This window comes from Oncorhynchus tshawytscha, linkage group LG24, assembly GCF_018296145.1.
Source record: "Oncorhynchus tshawytscha isolate Ot180627B linkage group LG24, Otsh_v2.0, whole genome shotgun sequence".
Lineage (NCBI taxonomy): Eukaryota > Metazoa > Chordata > Actinopteri > Salmoniformes > Salmonidae > Oncorhynchus > Oncorhynchus tshawytscha.
The window spans coordinates 28,368,581-28,383,934 of NC_056452.1; the positions used below are offsets into that span (position 1 = coordinate 28,368,581).

The 15,354-nt window shown below is 47.3% G+C and overlaps 1 protein-coding gene across 8 annotated transcripts in view; it reads right to left on the bottom strand.

The window, feature by feature from the left end:
- The window catches only part of tacc2 (transforming, acidic coiled-coil containing protein 2), a 77,138-nt gene that overhangs the window by 29,796 nt on the left and 31,988 nt on the right, over positions 1-15,354 (bottom strand). For 4 of the 8 annotated variants that reach the window (XM_042305624.1, XM_042305623.1, XM_042305618.1 and 1 more), the window contains exons 5-10: positions 13,023-13,083; positions 12,300-12,510; positions 11,716-11,765; positions 10,563-10,714; positions 3,698-3,881; positions 2,430-2,597 (exon numbers count right to left, since the gene is read on the bottom strand). In XM_042305624.1, the coding sequence (XP_042161558.1) occupies positions 2,430-2,597; positions 3,698-3,881; positions 10,563-10,714; positions 11,716-11,765; positions 12,300-12,510; positions 13,023-13,083 (826 nt within the window). The remainder of the gene's footprint in view (positions 1-2,429; positions 2,598-3,697; positions 3,882-10,562; positions 10,715-11,715; positions 11,766-12,299; positions 12,511-13,022; positions 13,084-15,354) is intronic. The other 4 variants (XM_042305622.1, XM_042305620.1, XM_042305621.1 and 1 more) reach the window with 4 other exon arrangements.

Sequence of the window (15,354 nt, forward strand, 5' to 3'; positions counted from 1 at the left end):
TCTCACCTACAGTACCCACTCTCACCTACAGTACCCACTCTCACCTACAGTACCCACTCTCACCTACAGTACCCACTCTCACCTACAGTCACCCACACAGTCTCACCTCACAGTACCCACACTACCCACTCACCTACAGTACCCACTCTCACCTACAGTACCACACTCTCACCTACAGTACCCACAGTCACCCACACTCTCACCTACAGTACCCACTCTCACCTACAGTACCCACTCTCACCTACAGTACCCACATTCTCACCTACAGTACCCACTCTCACCTACAGTACCCACATTCTCACCTACAGTACTTCTCCCACACTCACCAACAGTACCCACATTCTCACCTACAGTACCCACACTCTCAGCTACAGTACCCACATTCTCACCTACAGTACCCACATTCTCACCTACAGTACCCACTCTCACCTACAGTACCCACACTCAACTACAGTACCCACACTCTCAGCTACAGTACCCACTCTCTCACCTACAGTACTCACACCCTCAACTACAGTACCCACTATCACATACAGTACCCACTCTCTCTACAGTACCCACCTCACCTACAGTATTCTCACCTACAGTACCCACTCTCTCACCTACAGTACCCACATTCTCACCTACAGTACCCAGTACCCACAGTACCCACTCTCACCTACAGTACCCACTCTCACCACAGTACCCACTCTCACCTACAGTACCCACCTACAGTTCTCACCTACAGTACCCACACTCACCTCAGCTACAGTACCCACTCTCTCACCTACAGTACCTACAGTACCCACACCCTCAACTACAGTACCCACTATCACATACAGTACCCACTCTCTCACCTACAGTACCCACTCTCACCTACAGTACCCACATTCTCACCTACAGTACCCACCCACACTCTCACCTACAGTACCCACTCTCACCTACAGTACCCACTCTCACCTACAGTCACCCACCACTCTCACCTACAGTACCCACTCTCACCTACAGTACCCACTCTCTCACCTACAGTACCCACTCTCACCTACAGTACCCACATTCTCACCTACAGTACCCACTCCCACACTCACCTACAGTACCCACTCTCACCTACAGTACCCACTCTCACCTACAGTACCCACACCTACAGTACCCACTCTCACCTACAGTACCCACTCACCTACAGTACCACACCCACAGTACCCACTCTCACCTACAGTACCCACTCTCACCTACAGTACCCACCCAGTACATTCTCACCTACAGTACCCACACTCTCACCTACAGTACCCACTCTCACCTACAGTACCCCACTCTCACCTACAGTACCCACAGTACCCACTCTCACCTACAGTACCCACTCTCACCTACAGTACTCACACTCTCACTTACAGTACCCACACTCTCACCTACAGTACCCACTCTCACCTACAGTACCCACACTCTCACCTACAGTACCCACTCTCAACTACAGTACCCACTCTCTCACCTTATGACTCGACGATGTATCAATAACAACAGATTAGAAAACAGACTAGACAACAGACTGGACAACTGACTAGACAACAGACTAGACAACATAATACAGAACAGACTAGACAACAGACTAGACAACAGACTAGACAACAGACTACACTACAAACTAGACAACAGACTAGACAACAGACTAGACAACAGACTACACTACAGACTAGACAACAGACTAGACAACATATTAGAAAAAAGACTAGACAACAGACTAGACAATTTATCGACAACAAACTAGACAACAGACTAGATGACAGACTAGACAACATATTTTTAAACAGACTAGACAACTGGCGGGACAACAGACTAGACAGACAACAGACTAGACAACAGAGTAGACAACTGACTAGACAACACACTAGACAACAGACTAGACAACAGACTGGATAGATAACAGACTAGACAACAGACTAGACAACTGGCTAGACAACAGACTAGACGACAGACTAGACAACAGACTAGACAACAGACTAGACAATAGACTAGACAATAGACTAGATTGACAACAGACTAGACAACAGACTAGACAACAGACTAGACAATAGACTATATAACAGACTATATAACAGACTAGACAACAGACTAGACAACAGACTAGACAACAGACTAGACAACAGACTAGACAACAGACTATATAACAAACTAGACAGCAGACTAGACAATAGACTAGACAACAGACTAGACAACAGACTAGACGACAGACTAGACAACAGACTAAACGACAGACTAGACGACAGACTAGAAAACATGTTGAAAACAACGGGAGACATACACATTAGAGTAAACACAGACAATCTCATTTATCAATAATATAACTACGATTTATCAATAGTATAACTACGAGGGATAGAGAGGATCCAAACGGGAAGGAGGTTGGCACGCGAGGGAGGGGAGCACAGCACACTGTCTGACTCTAATCAACACACCTGTAGTTTGAGGGCGAAAGCAGTGGGGTTGGTCTCTGCCAGGTCAGTCTCCACAGCCTCCAGGTAGGCTAGGGGGTCAGGGCACTCAGACAGCCTGGCTAAGAAGGGTACGTCTGGGGATGGGCCAGGGGCTGGACCTTGGACCTCCATAGAGCCCTGGGTGGGTTTCTACAGAGGTTGGCAGCAGGGAGGGGGAGGAGGAGGGCCAGGAGCGGGGCGAGGAGCGGAGCATGGAGGGGGTCAGCATTGCGAAGCAAAGCATTGGGCATTGTCAGCAGGAGGTTGGGAGCTGGGTAGCTGAGACTGAGGTGTGTTGTTTGTAGCTGGCTGCTTATGGTAGTTAGTTTATGGTAGCTACCTTATGGTAGTTACCTTCTATATGGTAGTTACCTTCTGGTAGTTAGTTTATGGTAGTTACTTTGTGGTAGTTAGTTTATGGTAGTTACTTTATGGTAGTTACCTTCTGGTAGTTAGTTTATGGTAGTTATCTTCTAGTAGTTACTTTATGGTAGTTACTTTATGGTAGTTACTTTATGGTAGTTACCTTATGGTAATTACCTTATGGTAGTTAGTTTATGGTAGTTACTTCATGGTAGTTACTTCATGGTAGTTACCTTCTGGTAGTTACATTATTGTAGTTACTTTATGGTAGTTACCTTCTAGTAGTTACTTTATTGTAGTTACTTTATTGTAGTTACTTTATGGTAGTTACCTTCTGGTAGTTACATTATTGTAGTTACATTATTGTAGTTACTTTATGGTAGTTACCTTCTAGTAGTTACTTTATGGTAGTTACCTTCTAGTAGTTACTTTATTGTAGTTACTTTATTGTAGTTACTTTATGGTAGTTACCTTCTGGTAGTTACCTTATGGTAGTTACTTTATGGTAGCTAACTTATGACAGGGCTTTCAGAGTAGCTGATGAGGTTAATGTACCTATTGAGCATCAACTTCTGCGTCTACACCCTTGGCTATACCGTACAGTATTTAGGGTTGTCATTGTCGCCCTCTAGTGTCTACCTGACCACATGACAATAACACAGACAGCCAGTTGTATGGATTAAGAGAGGCCTCGGCATAGTAAACCCGGGAAAGAATATCTGACGTAACATTGTATCCCGAGAGGAGCCTGATGCAAATAACTGTCACATGCAGATGAAAGATGATGAGAAACATACTGTAAATGCAATGATACATTTTCTTCTGGATTTTGTTTTGCTTTAGTGAGGTAGATTGACAGCCAGGCAGTTCAGTGCTGTTCTACTCACCGCACCATGCTCAATGTCTGTGCTCTGTGTCCGGCTGAGTGACTGGCTCTCTCTCTTCCTGGTCTTCTCTTTCTCTCCAGTGGACCCCTCAAGACCGGGTCGAGACCCTTCTGGACCAGGTCTGGAGCCCAGCACAGGAGTCTTCATCTGGGCTGTGATCTGGGCCTCTATCTCCTCAAAACTCCTACTTGGAGGGGGAGAGAGAGAGAGAGAGAGAGAGAGAGAGAGAGAGAGAGAGAGAGAGAGGAGGAAAAAGGAAAATTATAGAGAATATATCTGGGTATATTGGTGTGCGCTTATGGATAATGTGTTTGTTATGTGGTAAATTGTCAAGTACAATAACAACTGAAAGCGGTAGTGAGGAACAGCAGGTAGCCTAGTGGTTAGAGTGTAGGGACGGCAGGTAGCCTAGTGGTTAGAGTGTAGGGACGGCAGGTAGCCTAGTGGTTAGAGTGTAGGGACGGCAGGTAGCCTAGTGGTTAGAGTGTAGGGATGGCAGGTAGCCTAGTGGTTAGAGTGGAGGGACGGCAGGTAGCCTAGTGGTTAGAGTGTAGGGATGGCAGGTAGCCTAGTGGTTAGAGTGTAGGGTGGCAGGGTAGCCTAGTGGTTAGAGTGTAGGGACGGCAGGTAGCCTAGTGGTTAGAGTGTAGGGATGGCAGGTAGCCTAGTGGTTAGAGTGTAGGGATGGCAGGTAGCCTAGTGGTTAGAGTGTAGGGGCGGCAGGTAGCCTAGTGGTTAGAGTGTAGGGACGGCAGGTAGCCTAGTGGTTAGAGTGTAGGGACGGCAGGTCGTCTAGTGGTTAGAGTGTAGGGACGGCAGGTAGCCTAGTGGTTAGAGTGTAGGGACGGCAGGTAGCCTAGTGGTTAGAGTGGAGGGACGGCAGGTAGCCTAGTGGTTAGAGTGTAGGGATGGCAGGTAGCCTAGTGGTTAGAGTGTAGGACGGCAGGTAGTCTAGTGGTTAGAGTGTAGGGTCGGCAGGTAGCCTAGTGGTTAGAGTGTAGGGATGGCAGGTAGCCTAGTGGTTAGAGTGTAGGGTCGGCAGGTAGTCTAGTGGTTAGAGTGTAGGGACGGCAGGTAGCCTAGTGGTTAGAGTGTAGGGTCGGCAGGTAGCCTAGTGGTTAGAGTGTAGGGCGGCAGGTAGCCTAGTGGTTAGAGTGTAGGGGCGGCAGGTAGCCTAGTGGTTAGAGTGTAGGGGCGGCAGGTAGCCTAGTGGTTAGAGTGTAGGGGACGGCAGGTAGTCTAGTGGTTAGAGTGTAGGGTCGGCAGGTAGCCTAGTGGTTAGAGTGTAGGGGCGGCAGGTAGCCTAGTGGTTAGAGTGTAGGGCGGCAGGTAGCCTAGTGGTTAGAGTGTAGGGTCGGCAGGTAGCCTAGTGGTTAGAGTGTAGGGTCGGCAGGTAGCCTAGTGGTTAGAGTGTAGGGACGGCAGGTAGCCTAGTGGTTAGAGTGTAGGGGCGGCAGGTAGCCTAGTGGTTAGAGTGTAGGGGCGGCTGGTAGCCTAGTGGTTAGAGTGTAGGGACGGCAGGTAGTCTAGAGGTTAGAGTGTAGGGACGGCAGGTAGCCTAGTGGTTAGAGTGTAGGGACGGCAGGTAGCCTAGTGGTTAGAGTGTAGTGGAGGCAGGTAGCCTAGTGGTTAGAGTGTAGTGGAGGCAGGTAGCCTAGTGGTTAGAGTGTAGGGACGGCAGGTAGCCTAGTGGTTAGAGTGTAGGGACGGCAGGTAGCCTAGTGGTTAGAGTGTAGGGACGGCAGGTAGCCTAGTGGTTAGAGTGTAGGGACGGCAGGTAGCCTAGTGGTTAGAGTGTAGGGACGGCAGGTAGCCTAGTGGTTAGAGTGTAGGGACGGCAGGTAGCCTAGTGGTTAGAGTGTAGGGCGGCAGGTAGCCTAGTGGTTAGAGTGTAGGGGCGGCAGGTAGCCTAGTGGTTAGAGTGTACGGACGGCAGGTAGTCTAGTGGTTAGAGTGTAGGGACGGCAGGTAGCCTAGTGGTTAGAGTGTAGGGACGGCAGGTAGCCTAGTGGTTAGAGTGTAGGGACGGCAGGTAGCCTAGTGGTTAGAGTGTAGGGACGGCAGGTAGCCTAGTGGTTAGAGTGTAGGGCGGCAGGTAGCCTAGTGGTTAGAGTGTAGGGACGGCAGGTAGCCTAGTGGTTAGAGTGTAGGGACGGCAGGTAGTCTAGTGGTTAGAGTGTAGGGACGGCAGGTAGCCTAATGGTTAGAGTGTAGGGCGGCAGGTAGCCTAGTGGTTAGAGTGTAGGGACGGCAGGTAGCCTAGTGGTTAGAGTGTAGGGCGGCAGGTAGCCTAGTGGTTAGAGTGTAGGGCGGCAGGTAGCCTAGTGGTTAGAGTGTACGGACGGCAGGTAGCCTAGTGGTTAGAGTGTAGGGACGGCAGGTAGCCTAGTGGTTAGAGTGCAGGAGTGTAGGGACGGCAGGTAGCCTAGTGGTTAGAGTGTAGGGACGGCAGGTAGCCTAGTGGTTAGAGTGTAGGGACGGCAGGTAGTCTAGTGGTTAGAGTGTAGGGACGGCAGGTAGCCTAGTGGTTAGAGTGTAGGGACGGCAGGTAGCCTAGTGGTTAGAGTGTAGGGGCGGCAGGTAGCCTAGTGGTTAGAGTGTAGGGCGGCAGGTAGCCTAGTGGTTAGAGTGTACAGACGGCAGGTAGCCTAGTGGTTAGAGTGTAGTGACAGCAGGTAGCCTAATGGTTAGAGTGTAGGGACGGTAGGTAGCCTAGTGGTTAGAGTGTAGGGGTGGCAGGTAGCCTAGTGGTTAGAGTGTAGGGCGGCAGAAAGCCTAGTGGTTAGAGTGTAGGGACGGCAGGTAGACTAGTGGTTAGAGTGTGGGGACGGCAGGTAGCCTAGTGGTTAGAGTGTAGGGGCGGCAGGTAGCCTAGTGGTTAGAGTGTAGGGACGGCAGGTAGCCTAGTGGTTAGAGTGTAGGGGCGGCAGGTAGCCTAGTGGTTAGAGTGTAGGGACGGCAGGTAGCCTAGTGGTTAGAGTGTAGGGACGGCAGGTAGCCTAGTGGTTAGAGTGTAGGGACGGCAGGTAGTCTAGTGGTTAGAGTGTAGGGACGGCAGGTAGCCTAGTGGTTAGAGTGTAGGGACGGCAGGTAACCTAGTGGTTAGAGTGTAGGGCCGGCAGGTAGCCTAGTGGTTAGAGTGTAGGGCGGCAGGTAGCCTAGTGGTTAGAGGATGGGCGGCAGGTAGCCTAGTGGTTAGAGTGTAGGGGCGGCAGGTAGCCTAGTGGTTAGAGTGTAGGGCCAGCAGGTAGCCTAGTGGTTAGAGTGTAGGGACGGCAGGTAGCCTAGTGGTTAGAGTGTAGGGACGGCAGGTAGCCTAGTGGTTAGAGTGTAGGGACGGCAGGTAGCCTAGTGGTTAGAGTGTAGGACGGCAGGTAACCTAGTGGTTAGAGTGTAGGGACAGCAGGTAACCCAGTGGTTAGAGTGTAGGGCGGCAGGTAGCCTAGTGGTTAGAGTGTAGGGCGGCAGGTAGCCTAGTGGTTAGAGTGTAGGGACGGCAGGTAGCCTAGTGGTGAGAGTGTAGGGACGGCAGGTAGCCTAGTGGTTAGAGTGTAGGGACGGCAGGTAGCCTAGTGGTTAGAGTGTAGGGACGGCAGGTAACCTAGTGGTTAGAGTGATGGGCGGCAGGTAGCCTAGTGGTTAGAGGGATGGGCGGCAGGTAGCCTAGTGGTTAGAGTGTAGGGGCGGCAGGTATCCTAGTGGTTAGAGTGTAGGGGCCAGCAGGTAGCCTAGTGGATAGAGTGTAGGGATGGCAGGTAGCCTAGTGGTTAGAGTGTAGGGACGGCAGGTAGCCTAGTGGTTAGAGTGTAGGGACGGCAGGTAGCCTAGTGGTTAGAGTGTAGGGACGGCAGGTAGCCTAGTGGTTAGAGTGTAGGGACAGCAGGTAGCCTAGTGGTTAGAGTGTAGGGACGGCAGGTAGTCTAGTGGTTAGAGTGTAGGGACGGCAGGTAGCCTAGTGGTTAGAGCGTTGGACTAGTAACCGAAAGGTTGCTGGATGGAATCCCTGAGCTGACAAGGTAAAAATGTGTTGTTCTGCCCCTGAGTAAGGCAGTTAACCCACTGTTCCCTGGGCGCTGTGGAAGTTGACAAAGGCCCCCTACACCTCTTTGATTCAGAGAAAGGGACTGGAAACTCAATCTGTCTGCATGTGAGAGAGAGTGAATTGATTTAGTCCTATTTGTTATAATTATTACTGCTCACGTTGATAACTATATGTGACTAGACTAGAGGGTGTGTGTGTGAGTGTGTGTGTGTGTGCGCGCGTGTCATTTATTGCCTTTCAAGATGAGAGAGGACAATATTTTTATTTATTTAAATGAGATGTGGCCTTATTTCTATTACAGCATATTGGATAACTGTCATTCATATTCCATTCACCCAGTTCAATGTAACATCAATAGGTTTAGGCTACTACACGATACTCTAATTTTCCCTTTATCCATCATGAGGTTGCTACAACCTACAAATGAACGTTTACAACGTAGGTGCACTCAGGTTGAGAGACTTGTACACTCTTGCCTGCATCTAGCTAATCTGGGGTGTAATTACTACGGCTAACATTCTGTTTTGCAACTAAAACGAGATTCTTACTGGACCAAAAATCAGGTAGTTCCCTCCTCGTTTTGTTTCCGTTTGCTTCTGTTTAATTAAGTGGCTAAGCCGGCGGAGGAGGGGTTATACTAAGGAGGAGGGGTTATACTAAGGAGGAGGGGTTATACTAAGGAGGAGGGGTTATACTAAGGAGGAGGGGTTATACTAAGGAGGAGGGGTTATACTAAGGAGGAGGGGTTATACTAAGGAGCAGGGGTTATACTAAGGAGGAGGGGTTATACTAAGGAGGGGTTATACTAAGGAGGAGGGGTTATATAAGGAGGAGGGGTTATACTAAGGAGGAGGGGTTATACTAAGGAGGAGGGGTTATACTAAGGAGGAGGGGTTATACTAAGGAGGAGGGGTTATACTAGGAGGAGGGGGAGGAGGGGTTATACTAAGGAGGAGGGGTTATACTAAGGAAGGAGGAGGGGTTATACTAGGAGGGGTTATACTAAGGAGGAGGGGTTATACTAAGGAGGAGGGGTTATACTAAGGAGGAGGGGTTATACTAAGGAGGAGGGGTTATACTAAGGAGGGGTTATACTAAGGAGGGGTTATACTAAGGAGGAGGGGTTATACTAAGGAGGGGTTATACTAAGGAGGAGGGGTTATAATAAGAAGGAGGGGTTATACTAAGGAGGAGGGGTTATACTAAGGAGTAGGGGTTATACTAAGGAGGAGGGTTATACTAAGAAGGAGGGGTTATACTAAGGAGGAGGGGTTATACTAAGGAGGAGGGGTTATAACAAGAAGGAGGGGTTATACTAAGGAGGAGGGGTTATACTAAGGAGGAGGGGTTATACTAAGGAGGAGGGGTTATACTAAGGAGGAGGGGTTATACTAAGAAGGAGGGGTTATACTAAGGAGGAGGGGTTATACTAAGGAGGAGGGGTTATACTAAGAAGGAGGGGTTATACTAAGGAGGAGGGGTTATACTAAGGAGGAGGGGTTATACTAAGGAGGAGGGGTTATACTAAGGAGGAGGGGTTATATTAAGGAGGAGGGGTTATACTAAGGAGGAGGGGTTATACTAAGAAGGAGGGGTTATACTAAGGAGGAGGGGTTATACTAAGGAGGAGGGGTTATACTAAGGAGGAGGGGTTATACTAAGGAGGAGGGGTTATACTAAGGAGGAGGGGTTATATTAAGGAGGAGGGGTTATACTAGGAGGAGGGGTTACACTAAGAAGGGGTTATACTAAGGAGGAAGGAGGAGGGGTTATACTAGGAGGGGTTATACTAAGAAGGAGGGGTTATACTAAGGAGGAGGGGTTATACTAAGAAGGAGGGGTTATACTAAGGAGGAGGGGTTATACTAAGGAGGAGGGGTTATACTAAGGAGGAGGGGTTATACTAAGGAGGAGGGGTTATACTAAGCTATATGGAATTGTTTTATTAATACCAAGCATCATTTAGCTATTTGATTTACAATTTTAAGACCCCTTGAAGTATCAAAAAAAAATACAAAATAGAAATTTGTAGGACATTTTTTGGGGGGAACTATTAGGCCATAAAAAACACATTGAGTAACAGATTCACTACATGGAACAACAGATACAGATACAGTGGGGTAAAAAAGTATTTAGTCAGCCACCAATTGTGCAAGTTCTCCCACTTAAAAAGTTGAGAGGCCTGTAATTTTCATCATAGGTACACTTCAACTATGACAGACAACACAACAGCAGTCTGTGACCAGGCGGAAAAAAAACTCTCCAAGCCAAACCTTCGTATCATAACCGCAAACTGCTCCACACAGCCTACATTGTTGTCACCATATTAGCTAAGGTCATAGTCAACATAGTGACTAGAACGAACGCATTAGTAAACCTGCTACAATCAAGCAGTACAGCAAGCAGTTTAGCAGTTACACCGGCGGGCCCCAGTGGCAATAAATAAAAAAAACTTACCAAGACTTGGAAGAGTTGCAGTGTTGGATAGCCTTAGCCAGCTAGCTAATATAAATAGCATTCCTCTCTGTTTGAGTCAGGTTGTTGAGTAGGCTAAATTAGCTACATTATTTTAGTCAGTTATTTGGTGACGTGAATATATTTATTATAATTTTACATAACAAGGATAACTTTTTCACTATTTTTCTTTTTCTGAAATTCACTGAGTAGAACGTTCCTCCCCTTCCTCCTCTGAGGAGCCTCCACTGTGTGTGTGTGTGTGTGTGTGTGTGTGTGTGTGTGTGTGTGTGTGTGTGTGTGTGTGTGTGTGTGTGTGTGTACCCCAGTGTATTGTACCCCAGTGTGTTGTATCCCAGTGTGTTGTACCCCAGGGTGTTGTACCCCAGGGTGTTGTACCCCAGTGTGTTGTACCCTGTGCAGGGAGAGTTGAGTTCTGATCCTTGGTTAGGCTTGGTGAGGCTGTCTGTCACAGAGTCCAGCTTCAGGTAGAGAGTTGAAGGTTTCTTCACAAACAGAGTCTATATATAGAGAGAGAGACAGAGAGGCAGATAAACATACAGCAAGAGTTCAACCATGTCAGATACACAAACACACACGTATTCTTCGATGATCAGAAGAAACTAAAGTATGCAAGGATAGTCAGTCTCAAGGATAGTCAGTCTCAACGACAGTAAGTCTCAAGGACAGTAAGTCTCAAGGATAGGTAGTCTCAAGAACAGTCAGTCTCAAGGATAGTCAGTCTCAAGAACAGTCAGTCTCAGTCTCAAGGATAGTCAGTCTCAAGGACAGTAAGTCTCAAGGATAGTCAGTCTCAAGGATAGTCAGTCTCAAGGATAGTCAGTCTCAAGAACAGTCAGTCTCAAGGATAGTCAGTCTCAAGAACAGTCAGTCTCAGTCTCAAGGACAGTCAGTCTCAAGGATAGTCAGTCTCAAGAACAGTCAGTCTCAGTCTCAAGGACAGTCATTCTCAGTCTCAAGGATAGTCAGTCTCAAGAACAGTTAGGCTCAGTCTCAAGGACAGTCAGTCTCAAGAACAGTCAGTCTCAGTATCAAGGACAGTCAGTCTCAGTCTCAAGGACAGTCAGTCTCAAGAACAGTCAGTCTCAGTCTCAAGGACAGTCAGTCTCAGTCGCAAGGACAGTCAGTCTCAAGAACAGGCAGTCTGAAGGACAGTCAGTCTCAAGAACAGTCAGTCTCAGTATCAAGAACAGTCAATCTCAAGAACAGTCAGTCTCAGTATCAAGGACAGGCAGTCTCAGTCTCAAGGACAGTCTCAGTCTCAGTCTCAAGGACAGGCAGTCTCAGTCTCAAGGACAGGCAGTCTCAGTCTCAAGGACAGGCAGTCTCAGTCTCAAGGACAGTAAGTCTCAAGGATAGTCAGTTTCACGAGCAAACATATAGACCTAATTAACCAGTATTAAATCTTCATAGATCAGGATGATAATATGAGCTGGTTTCAGTTCTATCTTCTTACCCCTTCTTATCTGACTGACAGCACAGATTGTGGATATATACTCACCGGCGAAGGGGGGCCGATCTTCTCCATGTACTCAATCTCATAGTCTGGCACTGAGGGAGACAATAGAACAGACAGATTTAGAGACACAAGTACGAGAGAACGAAAGAGAGACAGAAAGAGAGATGGTTAGAGAAAGAAAGAGAGAAGAGAGGAGGGAGAAGAGAGATGGTTAGAGACAGAAAGACAGAAGAGAGGAGGGAGAAGAGAGATGGTTAGAGACAAAAAGGAGAGAAGAGAGGAGGGAGAAGAGAGAAAAATGAAAGAGAACATCAGATACTCTAGACTGGACTGGACTGGTGGGACAGTCTGTCTGTCTATCTGTATGACAACATGACCCAGTTTAAACCCAGTCAGGCAGACACAGCCTCTGGGTAGTGTGGCTCTCCTCTACCCTTCTAGGGGTCAGGGTTTAGTAAAGGGCTGGATAGCTAGCTGCATGGGCTCGCTGCCAATTAGAAATCAATAACTGGGGGAGCACACGTATGGATGACATATCATCCTGTACATGGAGACATTAACTCTTGAACTAATTGATGACTAATTGATTTATTTTTAAACACACACACACACACACACACACTCACCTCGATTGTTCTCGTTGACGAAGGCTGTGAGGTCAGATGGCTGCGGGAAGTCCTCCTGGGGCTCCGCCTCCATGGATGCCCATTTGTGATTGGCTGAGGAAGCAAGCTTCTCTTTGTGATTGGAGGAAGAGGCCAGCTTCTCCTCGTCTGTGGCGTGGTCGTCCTGTAGCGGGGGAATAGGAGGCTGGGCTTCATCTACTGGGGTGGGCTCCTGGAGCGGATGAAGGAGGGGGTGAGGAAGTGAGGAGGTGAGGAGGTGTGGAGGTGAGGAAGTGAGGAAGTGAAGACATGAGGAGGTGAGGAAGTGAGGAGGGTGAAAAAGTGAGGAGGTGAGGAGGTGGGGAGGTTGAGGAAGTGAGGAGGTGGGGAGGTAAGGAAGTGAGGAGGTGAAGAAGTGAGGAGGGTGAGGAAGTGAGGAGGTGAGGAGGTAAGGAAGTGAGGATGTGAAGACGTGAAGAGGAGCTGAGGAGGTGAGGAGGTGAGGAGGTTGAGGAGGTGAGGAGGTGAGGATTTGAGGAGGTGAGGAGGTGTGGACGTGAGGATTTGAGGAGGTGAGGAGGTGTGGACGTGAGGATTTGAGGAGGTGTGGACGTAAGGGTTTGAGGAGGTGAGGAAGTGTAGTGGTGAGGAGAGGTGGAGGTGAGGAAGTGAGGACGTGAGGAGGTGAGGAGCTGTGTGTGTGTGCGTGCGTGCACACATGAGTGTAAGAGAGGACTGACTCACTTGTGATGATGGATCAGACATGGCCGACCTCTTTGGGGACCTCTTGACTCTGAAAGTGTTCCTGAAATGGGAAGAAGAGAGAGACGGGACGATCAGGAGTCACTGAACACAACATGTCATCCCTGGCAGAGACTTAATCAACCAATCAAATCAATACTTAATCAATACATACATAATATTATATATGTTATTACTAACAACTTCGTGGGGAAGGTATGTTTTTCAATTATTATTATCTCCCTTATATAGTTTGTTTACGTTCAGCTTCAGATACATGTTGTTCACATTACCTGGGGAATTTAGAAAAAGACTTTCAGCAACATCATCTGTCTATAACAAGACTGCATCAAACCTTAAAAGGCTTAATACTCACATGTTGTTGGATTAAAATGACAATACATTTCAAAAAATGAGATGTAACATCACCAGTTTAGTTAAGGAACATTATGTTGATGTAACTAGTTTAGTTAAGGAACAGGAATATTATGTTGATGTAACTAGTTTAGTTAAGGAACAGGAATATTATGTTGATGTAACTAGTTTAGTTAAGGAACAGGAACATTATGTTGATGTAACTAGTTTAGTTAAGGAATATTATGTTAACTAGAACTACAGTAATGGGGTGTCTATCAGGAGTAAAGTATTTTACTGGCATGATTCACATTGATGGCATAGACTAGGGTGCAGATGAATGTTAATGCCTTGCAGGGTTTGGAGTGTGTTAGGGCTGAAATGGTACTGACCCCAAGCCTGATTCCTTGTTAGGTTAGTGAGTTAGGGCTGAAATGGTATTGACCCCAAGCCTGATTCCTTGTTAAGTTAGTGAGTTAGGGCTGAAATGGTACTGACCCCAAGCCTGATGCTTTGTTAAGTTAGTGTGTTAGGGCTGAAATGGTATTGACCCCAAACCTGATTCCTTGTTAAGTTAGTGAGTTAGGGCTGAAATGGTATTGACCCCAAGTCTGATTCCTTGTTAAGTTAGTGAGTTAGGGCTGAAATGGTATTGATCCCAAGCCTGATTCCTTGTTAAGTTAGTGAGTTAGGGCTGAAATGGTATTGACCCCAAGCTTGATTCCTTGTTAAGTTAGTGAGTTAGGGCTGAAATGGTACTGACCCCAATTCTGATTCCTTGTTAAGTTAGTGAGTTAGGGCTGAAATGGTACTGACCCCAAGCCTGATTCCTTGTTAAGTTAGTGAGTTATGGCTGAAATGGTACTGACCCCAAGCCTGATTCCTTGCTAGGTTAGTGAGTTAGGGCTGAAATGATATTGACCCCAAACCTGATTCCTTGTTAGGTTAGTGAGTTAGGGCTGAAATGGTATTGACCCCAAACCTGATTCCTTGTTAGGTTAGTGAGTTAGGGCTGAAATGGTATTGACCCCAAACCTGATTCCTTGTTAGGTTAGTGAGTTAGGGCTGAAATGGTATTGACCCCAAACCTGATTCCTTGTTAGGTTAGTGAGTTAGGGCTTGTTAGGGTGTTAGCACTATGAGATGAAGGATGTAAACCCAGGTATCTGCATCTAACCTCCCAGACATACTGCACCTTAGTCTAACCATGACTAACCTCTGTTGCCCTTCGATAGAGAAGTTACTACCGTGTGAATGCTCTCTTTCACACTGAGAAGACGTGCACCTGTGCAAATCAGGTTAGTTACATTTATATGTCAGGATGTTCATGTCAGATATTGATGGTAAAGCCTCTGTGATTGGTTGATTGACATGGTAGAGATTCTCTGATTGGTTGTCTTTATGATACAGCTCTGTTAATAAGGAGTAAGATAGGGCTGCAAAAATCTAGAAAAGTTACCAAATTTCCCAGTTTTACCAGAAATCAGGAACATTCCCAGAAATAGCCTTTAGCCCATACTGTATTAATGGTGACCTGCAGCCCATACTGTATTAATGATGACCTGCAGACCAAACTGTATTAATGGTGACCTGCAGCCCATAATGTATTAATGGTGACCTGCAGACCATACTGTATTAATGGTGACCTGCAGACCATACTGTATTTATGGTGACCTGCAGACCATACTGTTTTAATGGTGACCTGCAGCCCATACTGTATTAATGGTGACCTGCAGACCATACTGTATTAATGGTGACCTGCAGACCATACTGTATTTATGGTGACCTGCAGACCATACTGTTTTAATGGTGACCTGCAGCCCATACTGTATTAATGGTGACCTGCAGACCATACTGTTTTAATGGTGACCTGCAGCCCATACTGTTTTAATGGTGACCTGCAGCCCATACTGTATTAATGGTGACCTGCAGACCATACTGTATTAATGGTGACCTGCAGACCATACTGTATTAATGGTGA